The following is a 15,794-nucleotide window of genomic DNA, read 5'->3' as shown; positions in this document are numbered from 1 at the left end:
ATCAGCAAGTCATGTTAATTTTTTCTCTCCCAAATTTCCTTACATGCAGAATAACTACATTCTTCATGTAATGATCAGTAGAGTAACAATCACCATGATTTTGACTTGATATATCACCAAATTAATAGTGAAAATGGGAAAGTTTTCAGAACAACACTCAACAACTAAAATCTTAACTTTAAGAGATACTATCTTTCACCTTTTCTGTCAGTATTAAAATACTGAAAATTCTTTAAAAGTCAAATTTTTCCTATATAAATCATTAGTTTGCTGTTAGGCAATCTAGTATGCTTTTAGTAGTTACCTTAAAATGGCTACCAATTATGTCTTGACATCTGACTGTCATTGGCATGATTGCATGCTGCTTTTTTTTTTTTTAAGCTATCTTTGGTAACTTTGGTTGTAATGGACAATCAGCAGACTTTTCATTGATAGCCTTTTATAGTTCACTCCCTGGGTCACTGCAATACTGTCCTGTCAAGTTGAAGATGCTTGTAGTCAATCACAATAATCCCTCAACATCTCAGTGGATGGTTGCCATGATTTGGCCTTGACAATTGAGTTCAAGATCCTTAGGCTTGCACTAAAGAAAGACAGCATGCTGTCTTAGTGAAAGCTAGCTACTTTCTGCTGTAGAACTTTCCACCACATAATTACAAAGCTGTTTCAAATTTAGGGTCTCTAGATAGTTACTTAGATGAGCTGTATTCGATTTCTCTGGTCACTACCAAATATATCAAACATTTGAAGTTGTTTCACTTAATTCATTTATATGTTTGAAAGCGATAAGAATATATTCAATGAGAAGGAAAAAATCATAAAAGTCATTGCTTTTCTAATATTCTTTTTATGTTTCTGAAAGGGTCATTGCTCTTTGATTTTTTTAATACAGTTTTTGTTTACACTATGATAGACAATGCATAAAGAGTAGTATCTGTATGAGATAGGTGTACTGTTATGTCTGAATTATTCTTTTTTCAAGTTATTGAATTAAAAAGAATATCAAGGAGCAAGAAATTATATTGGTCACCAGTTGAGATTTACTCATTAAAAAAGTTATTAATTTCCCCACAATAAAGGAAACTTTCCTACGGTATAGTAAATAAAATAAATACAACTTATTTTTGTAATTTATAGAAATAAACAAGAATGAATGTGTTAATTTAATTCTCATATAAGATGACCTCTCTTGCTCAGATTCACTAATGTGTTCTCTGAGGAAATAGTACCGTAATGACCTGCCGACAAAGTCAATAGCACCCAATGCTTTCCCTTCTAAAATATTTGTAGCTCCTGAACTCTAATTTTAATCTTGACCAAAATTTCATGCTGTAATCAAACTGATATGAGAAATTAACTACAGATTTATAATAATGAGTTTTTCACATTTACTTTCAGAATGTATAATGAGCAAATATAACTTTAATGTCTTTTGAGGGTAACCAAAGAGGCATCTGCTATCTAAGAGTCTCTGTACGATTCTTATCCTGGTGAAATACCAATACTGTGTGCTTTTATTGGTGACATTATCTCTGTGATCTTTTAGTAAATGCTCTTTTACTTGGAGTTGACGGGTTAACAGCATTGAACATCTGTAGGCATGACACTTTATGTTGAGAGCCATAGCGAGGTGGAAAATGATGTACATGCATCTGAGAGTGTTTAGAATTCATTTCTGAGTAGCTACATCGTCAAAATTTGCAGGTGCTAAGAGCCACTGATAATATCTGTAATTTTACCTCAAAAGGCAGCAAAGCTTGATCCGAAGTTCGCATACTTCCAAATTTCAGTAATATTATTTACATGAATGTAGTTAAGAGTGATGCATCAAGAATTCTCTGGCATCATATGTTTGTAATTACATTTCCTATGATACTTTAATACACCAAGGATCATTCTAGAGACTCATTTAAAGGTCAGATAGGTTTCCTTGTTATTTCCCAGGCGTGAAACTCCTTTAATAGTTGTAACCCTTCTTATGGGAAGGTCGTTTTGGTAGCAAAGGAATATTAAAAGAAATCATATAGGAAGCAACAAGAAATAGAGGAAATGCACATGTTTAGAGCATGAGAAAATTAAGTATCACACAGTTTAAACATTTAGTGTGATTAATTAATAAATGTTACAGATTGGGTGTAAATGACTTTCAAAATTTTAGAACTCTCTTCTATGGAAATCAAGCAAGTATCACGAATAATTCGTTTTAATGTTAGGGAAATTTTTAATTAATACTGTAATTATAAAAGCATAATTTATTTCCCAAAGAAGGTTTAAAATAGCATTTATTAATGTTTGATTGACTAATTTGAACTAATGAATAGCATATTATTAATCTCAAAGTCAGTGATTAGTAACATACATTAGGATCGTCAGTCAAAGATAAGTGTTTTATTGCAAGCAACATGGTTTCTGAGAAGACTTCAGAGTCAGATCGAGATTTAAATTCCAAGTCTGGTACTTGGAACTTGTACACACTTGGGTGAATTATTAATATCCCTGAGGGTTAGTTTCCTTACTTCTTAACATTTCTCCTTGTTAAACATTATAAAATGGTCATGGTGATGCCTAGGTGAGAAAGCTATGATGAGATCCAGTTAGTAACTATATGTGAAAGGGCCTAGCCCAGTGCCTGATATAGAGTAGATACTCAGTAGATCTTATGTTATGATTATTATTGTTATTATTATCCCTTATATAAACTCAAAGAATATGGCAACAAATGCATTATCATCTGGGAGTTATTTACTATAATAACATATGTATGGTTTATAAAAGTCTTTACTATTTACAAGATTTTGTCCCCATATGTACTAAGAGGACTATGGGAATGAATATCAATAAATCTAATTTAAAACGTGATAGATATAGGAAGCGTTAGTTTTAACTAGTGCTGGAGAAAATGTATTGAGGGCAGATGTTCCTCTCTAATACATCGCAGGCAGAAAAGTGGTCAAAGAGAAACGATTTTTTTAAATGATATTGGAATAACTTTTAAAAATTACAATAAATTCTACTCTGCCACATAACCTCTCAATATCATTTCTTTGAAATGAGGAGACATTTATGTTTTCAAACATATTTTTAATATTGATATGTTGTTAATACTTTTCTTTTTACTGTTAATTTATGAAATGTAATCTGGAGGCCCTCTGAGTTGCTCATAGCTTAACTGTACATCTGAATCTAGTAGCTATCTAGATGCGAGACATTCACATTGTGCTCTGGGATGTGTTTAATATAATAATATAATAAATATTTTTAAAAGAATGTCAGAAAAGCTCTGTTTAAGAAGTCATGAGCTAAGATTGTCATTCCATGATACTATATGTTTTCTTCCCTAGCTGAATTTAAATGTCAACCAGGTCGATTTCAGTGTGGAACTGGTCTCTGTGCTCTGCCTGCTTTCATTTGTGATGGAGAGAATGACTGTGGAGACAATTCTGATGAACTCAACTGTGGTAGGTGATTAAATTGTTAACTAAGGAACATCAGTCTAATTCTTAGCTGATTATGTCGGCACTGATTTAAATTCAGACACATTTTCAGCACAGATTTTTTGTTCTTTCTGTCTTTTAGACACACATGTCTGCCTCTCAGGTCAGTTCAAGTGTACCAAGAACCAGAAATGTATTCCAGTAAACCTCAGATGTAACGGACAAGATGACTGTGGGGATGAGGAAGACGAAAGGGACTGTCGTAAGTCACCTTAAGATGTCCTGTCCTGTCGAACTTCTAACTCTCAGCTGAAATTGGTCCAAAAGTTATTATTGTGCACCATGAATTCGTGCAGTATAAAAAAATATGACAGCAGTTATGGGCAAATAATTCCAAATGGGTGTCTAATGGGTTGGGTTAGGTTACTTAAGAAATTCCGTGTAAAGAATATAAAGAACATTAAAACATGTGCATTATTTATTTACAAAGCTCACTGTAGATTACAATGAACATGACACAACAGGCATTCATCTACATCATACTTAAGAGAAGCAGCAAAAACAACACTACAAGTGGTTATGGTGTTTTTTAATAAATTGATTTCTTTTGCCCATATTAAGTAGCTACAGATAATTTTCTTCTATTGATTAATCAGTTACTTGAAATCAACCCCTTTTTACTTAGAGATTGCTTTTCCCCATAAAATGCATATTGAATGTATGATAAGAAACACAATCTGGGCAAAATAATCTAACAAAATTACTTATTAAAAAGTGTAAATAAGGCTGTATTCAAAGTATCTTAACAAGCTACTTCAAAGAACAATAGTAAAATATTTTTCCATTCTGTTCATGTCTTTTTTTCATCTTCCACCAAAAATCAAAATACATTAAATGGAAGGCAGAACATATGTCATATACATACACGTGTGCACATAGGTAAGCAGGTACACGCGTGCACACACACAGACACACACTTACATGCAGGATCTGAGCGATAGAGCGCTTGTCAAATTTTAGGGTTTCAAGAGAACTGCTGTCAACATTTCTGTCTTGCTGAAGTTTTATTTTATTCCCCTAAAACTTTTATCAGTAAATAATGTGCAGTCATCCAGCAATTTGATTAAGATGGCGCGTTCAGAGCAAAGTCAGTACCAGTTCTTTATGGTTAGCCATTCTAGAAGCTGATCCATTAAACTGACTAGGATTTATGATGCAGTTTACGGTCTGAGTCAGATGTTCACCTCTTCCCTCAAAAAAACTCAACGCAACTAGAGATTTTGATAATTTTGTGCTTTTTAATTCCTCGTTCACTAATATCGTCCAATTTCAGTCTTTTTCCATTTATAAAAATGCATGTGTATAAATTCTTAAATTTATTTATCTGGAAAAAATTATTGTGAAAGACCTTGAATTCTCTCTTTTTAAAGTTAGTTTCAAAATATCTAGTCAAGGTGGGCTTGTTTTGAAAACTGATTTTTATCAAATGCATCATTGCAGAAATATGAATTATTTATTTCTGCTAGAAAGGAAACTAGGAATATATTACAGATAATTAAAAGTTAAAACTCCTCACTTTCGGAGCCTTATTAATTAAAGATGATACATTTTCAGTTGACTATGTTAAACATTTGTTTGTCTAATTGCTTTTTAAATAAAATATCTGCTCTTGTCCAAAGCTACATTTTAATAGATGTTTTCCTCTTAAGCTGAAAACAGCTGTTCTCCAGACTATTTCCAGTGTAAAACTACCAAACATTGTATTTCCAAGCTGTGGGTTTGTGATGAAGATCCAGACTGTGCAGACGCATCAGATGAGGCCAACTGTGGTGAGTGTTTCGTGACTGTGGCTCTTACCTATTGTGTTTGTGTCGTCATCTGAGATGGCCATAGTGAAATGAATTAGAACACAGTTCTGATGAAACTGAAGTCTCACATGAGAAAGTTTTGTTCACAACAACCTGAGGTTAGCTATTTTATGAAAAGCATGGCGCGGTAAGGCAGAAGAGTAAGTATTGTTTAGTGTAAGTCAAAATTGTTTCTAAAAAGATCAAAAAGGTAGGATAAAGCTATCATCTTATTATGTTAGAGAATGTGCATAGTATTAGCATTGAATGAGTAGAAACAGTGAAACTCTTTTCCTATTGTTGTAGACTTCATTTTCCTGCTTATATACATATCATTTTACATTCATTTAGTGATTATTGTTCATTCTTAAACATTATAAATGAAAAAGGAAAAGATAATAAAAGCATCTGGTCTGTTTTAGTGGATGACATAGATCACTTGAGTTAGCATTTGTTTCTGAAACATTAATATTTTCACTTAAAATCAATTATTTTATTTACAATATCTATTCCTTAATTAACATTGCAAATGTTTATATGGAGAACATATTCATTTTGTTTAATGCATTTGGTTCTATCTTGAAAATATTAACAGCAAGACAAAAATGAGGAGTAGTTGTTATGTGTAATTCATTTTATCAACATTTATTAAACATTAGTTGAGGCTGTTTTGTAGGTGAATACACTGGACTTGGCATCTTTGGGGAAGCAAAAAGGCATTTAATCTAGTAATTGATTAGAAAAGATAAAATGTGCCCAAACTAAAGATCAGACTCCCAGGTTTCACAAACAAAATTATGTTCAATGAATTTGCTAGATTCCACACTGCTGTTAATTAACTCTTCTGGGAGAAATGAAAATAATGAACCTTTAGATTCTCTGAAATTCCATTTATAGTGAACAACACTCATGAGCTACATATATAATCACTGGCAATGATGCATCTTTATGTTTTTCCGGCTAGAGTCTTCCATATAACTGTGTCTTCAGAATATTGAACTGGGACAGTAGAGCTTATCACAGTATCATAAAACCACCATTTACCACTTTGTGCAGTTGGTCTTCATAATCAGTTCACAGGGTCTCAAACTGCATTCATCACTGACTTGTTCATAATAATTATTAAGGGCTTTTGCAAACCGCTTTTTATTACTGGCTTTGCTCTGTTGTCTTTTGTATTCTTTTGTGTTTTTTGTATTTTGACCCAAAGTAAAGTACAGTAATGACATATTAATTATCTGAAGAATTGCTTGGCTGGAATGTTATTTCTATATTTTGTTCTTCTTCCTCCTCACTTTGATGGGATTTAATTGTTTTGGTAGGTTATATTGTTCAAACTGACAATTATCAATTGCCCTAATAGCAATAATGCCTAATTTTTTTTGGTATTTACTATATGGTCCAGGCAGTGTATTAAAGGCTTACAGTGATTACCTAGCAATCTCTTTGTTATCCTTATTTTATTGCTGTAGGAAATGAGGCCCAAGATGGTCCTGTAACTTGCCCAAAGTCCCACAGCTAGCAGGTGGTGCAACTGGGACTTGAATCATGGTTATTTGACACAAAAGCATCACTCTGTGAATATAGCATGAATCCATCTCGTTCTTTCTATACAAAGAAAAAAAATTCACATTTTCTCTTATAAAGTTATACAGACTTCTCCTAGCCACAGTTATTGCTGTAAGTTCCAGACCAGTATACAAACACACAGACACAGAAAGAGGGAGGAGGGAGCAAGAGGGCTTACCATTTGATTTGCCTTAAACTCCCTATAAAATTTTATTGTGGACAGCTGCTAATTTAATTTAAAGAAACTTCTACATCATATTATTTTCATATAGCATTTCTCAATTCTTATTTTTAAAGAGGCTAAGAGGCCACCTCTTTCCCCTTTCTTCTGTCTTCAATAAATATATAAATGCCAAATATTTTTGCTAATTCTGTTAACATCCTTGTGGGATAGTTCCTCTTTTGATGCTTTTTTGAGTGAGAAAGAAACATAACACTTTTTAAAGATTAATCCTATCATACCAAGGCCTTAATGTTTGAATCTCAGTTAGTGTTTCTTAGTGGGTGAGAATGGACCTTGCCTAGAATAGGCAATGAGTTAGGCTATTTCCCATGTGGTGTCTCCTCAGGGCCTAGCAGGATGTGCAGTAGACTTGCATTAAGCGCTGTTGAGTGACTGCCTGTTCTCTGTTGTAAGACATCAATTTGCAAACCATTTTCATTGTAGTTGCCTTAGGTACTTTCTAAGTCCAGTACTAAGTTTAGGGGAGATTCTGTTTGGCTCTTGGAGTTCACCTAAGTCGTACATTTTATTTCTCTGCACCAGTATTTATATTTATCTATAATTCTATATCTAATTAGCTTCTGTCAATTCTAAAGTTCTAGCATTGTGCTTGTTCTATCTTGACATTGCCTAAAGGAAACAATTTTTCTTTTGCTTTTAACTGTGTAAATAAAACCAATGTAGAAGCAAGAAAGAGAGAGAGAGAGAGACACCGTGGAAAAGCCTAACAGAACAGAACACAGTCACTTAACACAAACAAACAAAATACACATGTAAAATAAGGAATTGAAATACCAGTAATGTGTAAATATTTTTTAATTATTTAATTTTTTATTTACCAAAATACCATGTCTATTGAATTCAGCCCAGTGTAATTTTTGAGATCTTATGTGTACTTTCAAATTTAACAACTAATATTCAATATGTTTAAAAATTGTATGCTAATCTAGAATTTAAAGAGGCTTTGAAACTACTTTGAATAGATTAGATTAAATATAGTTTAAGAGCCTTGGTCTAATAATCTAGTCTTGGTGAAACTTTGGATATAAATTTTAAAAATTAAATTAACTACATAATTTCCTATCTTATTGCACCTAGTTTTTGAGGTGGCTAAATTTATGAGTCTGTAAAAGCTACATGTGGAACATTTGGATTTAAATTTATAAGTATTTTAAAGACGTCTTTTAGCTCTATTTCTGTGTAAGGATTTAAATCTATGCTACCCTCAAAGTCACAGAAAGATAGTTTTGACTTTGTTTTGTGAGTTGTTAATGGTTATTATAAAATTACTTCTTTTTGCCTGAAGCTGTTTATCCTTTCTTTGTTCTATGCCCAAAGAAAGATAAGCTTTTTAAAATATAGTTATGCACACCTTTATTAGACTATTGATATTGACTACTCTCAGAAGGCTTTTTCATTATTTATTACAATATTGTGCAAACATCAAATTTAGATGCCTGGCCAAAATAAGTAGAGTACCCTGACTGTAGCAGCTCCAGGATTCTCATTCAGAACCTCAGTTTCACACGTTTTTCACCTTCTGTCTGCCGTTTTCTATTTTAGGAATGAAATGCAGCATTAGGGGTCTGACATGATGTGGATCAGGGCTGCCCCAGGTAGAAAAGCCCAAGGTGTCCTGGCCTACATGCTGATCTGTATGACCAGATTCACATCTAAAGTTATACGACCACACAATAACCAGACCCCACCTGCACTGAAACCATTTCATGACTTTTTACATCATCTTTTGTTTGTCTAGTAAAAATAAGTCACATACCCATGCCTTATAAATTTAGCCCTAACCCTCAATACATTGCAGCAGCTCTTTACTGCCCATGGGTCCTATCCCCATGCTATTCCATACTATTCTCTGAATAAAAGAGCACTGCTGCCAGACCTTGAGAGTCCAAGAAATCTTTCTTTTGACTCCTTGACTCACCGAGCCTGCATCATGACAGATCTGTACTAGATTCTTACCTCTGCTTTGTTAATCAGAGTTAAAACTTTTCTATTATTTGACTCTTATAATATGATATGTCTTTCCCTTATGTTTTCTCTCCCTGGTTTACAGTTTAGACTCTCAGTTCCCTAGATCACTGTGCAACACTCTTTTATCAGTTATTCTGCCTGGGCTTTTCTGGTCACCTCTGCACTCAAACCCAAACTCTCCAGAATCCGCTGTTCGTTCTGCTGCATCGCTCCTCCCCGTGGTCTCATTTCCTGCTTTCTTCTCTATAGGCCTTCACCTTATCTAGAATCGTGTGTCATCAGAGAGAGTCTTGCTTCCAAGTTGGTTCAGCGTCATTTGCTGCTTCTGAGCAGTCTTGCTTTATAACTTGCTGCTTGGCTAATTATCTTTAATTAATGTGGTAGCTATAGTCACACTGACTAGGGCTTATGAGAGGACCCAAACTTCCCACCATAACTTTGTACTTTCCACAGTCTGGTCTTTCCAACATGACACTGAACACATTCAAACCAAAAGACAGAACCAGTCAAAGAGTTCTTTTATTTTCCCTTAAATCTGATGAGGAAATTTGAATCAGGTTACTCAATCTTTAAGAATATATGAAACAATTTTTATTTTAAGTTCAAGCAAATTCACAGTAAGTTATAAAATTTTGCAAACGTACAGACTTGTACAGAAAGTTGTACAGTAAGCACCATGTACCATTTAATAGATTTTAACATTTGACGAAAGATTTCTCTTTTAAAGCATCCAAATCCCTACCATAACAACTAAAATCCACTTCTATCCTTCCTGCTTCCTTTCCTCTCCCCTGTCTTGAAGTGATGATGTATCAGTCACATGTATTTTTTTTACTTTTATTATATTAGTATGCATTCATTAATATGTACCAAATTATAGTATTTTAAAAGTTTACATAAACAGTATTATATTTTCTATATTAATTTGAAGCTTAACATTTTCTGGTATTCCAGTGTATTAATATGTATAACACATTCCCATACTGAAGCTTATTTCTATGTATTACAATTATCACACATTCATTGGCAAATATGGCACAAAACCTTTCATAAATCTGCTGTAGACACCACAAGGTCCCTGCTCAGGTGCTCTAATTGTCACCTTGCATGAAAGTTTATTCAAAGCACATGTGACAACATCCAGAGGCAGGATTCTGTTAACCCTATAGTCAGTCTCAGCCTAAATTATACTTGGAATGGAGGGCCTGGAATGAGCCTGAAGAGGGAAGCTCTCATACTGATGACTATAACTAAAGTTAAATAATTCATGATATTTAAATTTGGTTATTTTCAAAATTTTATTAACTTAGAATAGCATTCAGCAAATTTTAGTTCCATGATTTCACCATAATCTATGGGGGTCAAATTCTCTGCTCATATATTCTCTGCAGGAAAGGAGGATGTACTAAATTCTTTTTTTTTCTGAGCTAACATCTGTTGCCAATCTTCTTTTATTTTCTTCTTCTTCTCCCCAAAGCCCCCTGGTACATAGTTGTATATTCTAGTTGTAGGTCCTTCTGGCTCTGCTGTGTGGGACGCCACCTCAGCATGGCCTGGTCAGCAGTGCTAAGTCTGCACCCAGGATCCAAACTGGCAAACCCTGCGCCACCAAAGTGCAGTGCACGAACTTAACCACTTGGCCATGGGACCAGCCCACTAAATTCTGTATCTTGGAAAATAGTGCACACTTACACGTATTTAATTAAGACATTGGTTTAGTGTTTTAAATCAGGGTTTGTTGAATTTAAATATCAGTTACAAATTTATGTACTATATACATAATTTTTTTGTGTGAGGAAGACTGGCCCTGAGCTAACATCTGTTGCCCATCTTCCTCTTTTTGCCTGAGGAAGATTGTCCCTGAGCTAACATCTATGCCAATCTTCCTCTGTTTTGTATGTGGGACACTGCCATAGCGTGGCCTGATGAGTGGTGCTGTGTCCATGGCTGGAATCTGAACCCGCAAACCCCAGGCTGCTGTAGCGGAGCACATGAATTTAACCACTAGCCACTGGCTCAGCCCCTCTGCACTATATTTTGATTAGCAGACAAATGATCTGAACATCCTCATGTGCTTCTACCCTGCTACGTGGTTGTAGCTTTCTTGGGGGTGGGGGTTGGGGATGAGGGTGAGAGAGCTTGTTGCTGAGGGAAGCTGCCGGGAAACAGATTTTAAATTTTCTAACATATGGCATCATAATCTCTCCCTTAGATATTTAAAGGGGTGGGATTATAGACCTTTATGATAGTGGGTGGGAAGGAGAAAGGGCCTCCTATCTGCTCATTCCCTGGGAACTTATTGGTCTCTACTGCTTGACTGGTCTGATCTGCACCCCTGCTGTGACCTGTGCTATGGAATGCTGGCATCACCACTCACCACTTGAGTGTAGGCTTGATTGTCTGTCTCCACATTTCCATTCCTGGTGAGCTGCAACCTGATCTTAAGCTTCTGCTGCTACCTGAAACTTCATGGAGACACACAATCCTGCAACTCCCCAGGTCTTGTGAGGAGCCAGGTATGTTGCTTCATGCCTATCTATCTAGCTACCACCTGCTTTTAATGTCGTCGAGGCTCTCCTGAGTTTTGTTGACTGTATCATACACCTGAGACTAGATGGTTCTCGTAGAAACTTTATGTCTCCCAGAGATAAATCCAGGTCAATGTAACGCTTATCTTCTCAGTGCTCTTGACCTATCCCATATCAATCTGGATGCTGCTCCTGTGTCTTGAGGATATATGCAGCTGAACTCTCCACTCAGCTTCTGTTTTTGCTTCTCACAATCTCTCAGGATCCAGAAGTGGGCATTCAACTTTCTCCACCTGCCTGAAAGACATCATATTTAACTCATTGTGGTGGCGCTTACCTACTACACTTGCTACTCTGGCAAAACAGCTGTGGAACAATATAATTTAGGAGGGAGAGAAATGAAAACCACATTGCCTTACAAAATTTTTAAAATCTTATACCTATTTGACCCCAGATGATTTGTAAAATAGCACTTAAGTGGCCAGCACCATGGCATAGTGGTTAAGTTCAGTACGCTCTGCTCAGTGGCCTGGGTTCATGGTTTCAGATCCCAGGTGTGAACATACACCACTCACCAGCTGTGCTGTGGCAATGACCCACATACAAATTAGAGGAAGATGGGCACAGATGTTAGCTCAGGGCATATCTTCCTCACCAAAAAAACCGAAAAACAAAAAACACTTAATAACCTCCTATAGAATCATTCTCTCTCAGAATGTACTTTGGACATATTGACTAGTATGTAAGTGCTACTACAGTCTGTGTGGTTGATACTCCATCTAATGCTAAAACTTTGTTTTAATAATTATGTACTCATCTAATGCTAAAACTTTGTTTTAATAATTATGTACTCTATATCGCTACTTTAAAAACACAATGTCTACATATGTCCATCTTTTTAAAAATAGAAACTTTTAAAATAATAATTTAACTTCTGGTACATTTCTGAACTTTTAAAGTAGTAGTGATAAAATAAGTGTATTTTTTTTTTGAAAAACTTGGTAATGTGGGGAACTTATATTCTATGAGCAAAGAAGCTTCTATTAATTCAGTAAGATGTATTTTTATGCTAGTATTATATTATTACATTTTATGGTAAAATTTTTGATGTATCATATGTTTCACTTTCATCCATCTATTTGTTTGTTTTGCAAAATTCAATCTTTTCTCCTTTTTCTGTCAATGACATTTGTGTATGTAAATATAACTATGTGTGTGTGTGTGTGTGTGTGTGTGTGTATGAGAGAGAGACAGAAAGAGCCTTTTTTGCACTGAAATATTTTGGTTGCAATAGAGTCCTTGCAGGAGAGCCTGTCTGTATGAATGAGACCAGGAAAATGTCTTCTAGCTTTTATAAAAAGAAATGAATGACCTACATGTGAATCATTAAATAGTCTTTTTATAAGTTGCTGTCAGTGACTTTCATGCATTGACTTTCTCTTTACCAAAAGGAAATGCAATTATTTGGTGATGTTATTTTACTTTATTTTATTTTTCTCAATAATAAGAGGAAACTGCGAGATTTAAATTTGTTGCACAAAGCTAGAAAGGAGCCCACACAATGAATCAGGATGCATGCCAAGTATTCCAGACTCTGGGCTGATGTATAGTAAAAGCCATGAGAGAAAATAGGTTTTTGCCCAGTGAGGTTTACAGTTGAGCTTGTAGAGGAGAGAAACTACATATTTGTTTTAATGAGAACAGGTTGGTACCGTTGATATTTTTTAAAGAAGAAATTGAGTCAGGAAATTAACATACTGTGATATTTTTCTCTGACAAACTTTATCCTTGTTGTACTGCTCCCCTCGTCCTTTGCCAAGTATATGTAATTCTCTAAAACTACAAAATAAAATAACACACACAGAGACAAACATAGTTGCAGATTTATAGCAGTGTGTGGGAAGAATAAATATTAGACACTTTATAAGAAAAATAAGTAAGAAATGTAAAACTTTAAAAAAAATTGCCTCCTTTAGCCTACCTTTGGAACAAAAATATTTTAGTTTGTTTTGCTTTATAAGATTCTGTTCATGTATCCTTTGGCTCATGGTTTTCTTAGAGAATATTCTGCTATTTATATTTTCAGGGGTTATTCAATATTGTTTAGTATCACGTTTATATGATTATATTGTATATTAGTGAACAAAAATAAGTAGAATGAAGATTGCAGTGCTTTTTCTCAACATCAACACCTGGCAATGCATCTATGTGTATAAAATATTACTGTTTATCCCTTTAAGAAAATTAGGTTTGTGCTTATATGTTAAAATCAGTTGGAGGATTCAAGTGGTATCAAATTTTGCTTATGAAAAGATTATCCATTTTCAGTCATTAACATTTCAGGACATAAAATAGTAATGAGACTAGAAGACCTATTGTCAAGTTGTAACTGTACCCTTTATTAGCTTTGTGATCTGTGTACAGTGAACAGATGGTGTATAGATGATGATTCTGATATCTAGGCTTATGCTCCAGTCAGGCTCCCATTCAATGCCTAGGAGGCAAGTTCTCTGGGCTAGATCTTTCATGTCATTAGGCAACTGTTCGTATATGCTTCCTTGGTCAGAGTTCATGTGAGGAATAATGGGAGTAGAGAGAGAAGTGGTGTAGGATTTAGTTTGAGATAATGAAGACTGTTACCTCTTGCTGGGTTATAGATGTCAGAGTAAATTGCTACTTATATTTAAAGTCCTTTGAAATCTTAACCTTCTAATTAATATTTCTATTTCTCTAACCCAAAAATCTTGAGAGAGATTATAAAAAGAATATAAACAGAAGTTCTCCATGATGTGTTTCCTTTGACCTAAAGCAGAGGTGGCTTGAAAAGTATTAGTGAGGGGCTAGAGAAATAAAATAGAGAGCAGATCCACACTGTGAGCTGAGGTTCCTCAGCCCTACGGATCATGTTATCCACATCATTACAACACTTCCTTTCACAGTTCTGTGTTCTAAGAAGAAACAAAGCTCCAGTCTGTAAATGTTTCGTTTTTGATATAGTTACTGGATTTTGACTGGTACTTGAGAAAAGGCAGAAATATAAAATGATATTACTTATCAAAATTCAAGTAAATCTAATATATTTTCAAAGTTATATTTATTAATAGTAGTATTTGGATTATGTGAATTGTATATCTTAGATCTCTATTTTAAGATCATAAATTAATATGTCATCTTAAACTAATGAAAAGTTACAGAATATTTATATATCTGCAGTAGTATTTTAGTAGCCACTTTGTTGTAAATGCCAACATCAAATTTAAGGTAAATGTTTGGTGAGGCTTGCCCCCTAGCCAAGTGGTTAAGTTCATGTGCTTCTCTTTGGCAGCCCAGGGTTCTCCAGTTTGCTTCCTGGGTACACACCTACACATCGCTCATCGAGCCATGCTGTGGCAGCATCCCACATAGAAGATCTAGAATGACCTACAACTAGAATATACAACTATGTACTGGGGCTTTGCAAGCGGAAACAAAAAAGAGGAAGATTGGCAACAGATGTTAGCTCAGGGCCAATCTTCCTCACCAAAAAAAATAAAGTAAAAATAAAGTAAATGCATGCTAATTTGTTTTAGTTCATTAAAATCAATTCTTCAGAAATTGAGTGTGTTCACAATTAGTATTAAATACTGAATGGCAGACAAAAATTCTGTATCAGGATGCTGGGAACTTATTTTTAAATATAAAATATTTACTATAAAATTTTAATTAATTAAGCTATTGAAAAAGAAACAGTTAACCTGTTTCGACTTGTTGAAGACATTTCTAAAGTCTTAATTGAATTTCTTCTATCTATAACTAAACTGTACTGGCAAAAATTTCTTTTATGGCTTTAGATCCTCATTCTGAATTCTCTAATTAGATTAATTTTATTTAAAATCATATATGGAGTCTGTTTATATTTTAGTCTTCTTTGTGATTAGCTTCTGAATCCTAAAAACAAAATGTACTCAGAAAATCCAATGTATTACTTAATTCCAATTAATTGTGGTCTTCCTATAAAAAGATCATACAGGGGCTGGCCTGTGTGGCCTAGTGGTTAAGTTCAGTGTGCTCCACTTTGGCAACCCAGGTTTGCTTCCCCAGGGTGGACCTACACCACTCATCAGCAGCCAAGCTGTGGCAGTGAGCCACATACAAAGTAGAGGAAGATTGGCACAGATGTTAGCTCAAGGCAAATTTTCCTCAAGCAAAAAGAACAAAATTGGCA

The 15,794-nt window shown here is 34.6% G+C and overlaps 1 protein-coding gene across 4 annotated transcripts in view; it reads left to right on the top strand.

The window, feature by feature from the left end:
* LRP1B (LDL receptor related protein 1B) overlaps nucleotides 1–15,794 on the top strand; it is a 1,824,802-nt gene that overhangs the window by 1,621,464 nt on the left and 187,544 nt on the right. For all 4 annotated transcript variants that reach the window (XM_070581263.1, XM_070581262.1, XM_070581261.1 and 1 more), the window contains 3 exons: nucleotides 3,342–3,458; nucleotides 3,577–3,696; nucleotides 5,144–5,263. In XM_070581263.1, coding sequence (XP_070437364.1) covers nucleotides 3,342–3,458; nucleotides 3,577–3,696; nucleotides 5,144–5,263 — 357 coding nt within the window. The remainder of the gene's footprint in view (nucleotides 1–3,341; nucleotides 3,459–3,576; nucleotides 3,697–5,143; nucleotides 5,264–15,794) is intronic.

The sequence above is a fragment of the Equus przewalskii genome, chromosome 17 (genome assembly GCF_037783145.1).
Source record: "Equus przewalskii isolate Varuska chromosome 17, EquPr2, whole genome shotgun sequence".
Taxonomy (NCBI): Eukaryota; Metazoa; Chordata; class Mammalia; order Perissodactyla; family Equidae; genus Equus; species Equus przewalskii.
Note: the sequence above shows the minus strand (reverse complement) of the source record. Positions and strands in the feature narration are given on the sequence as shown.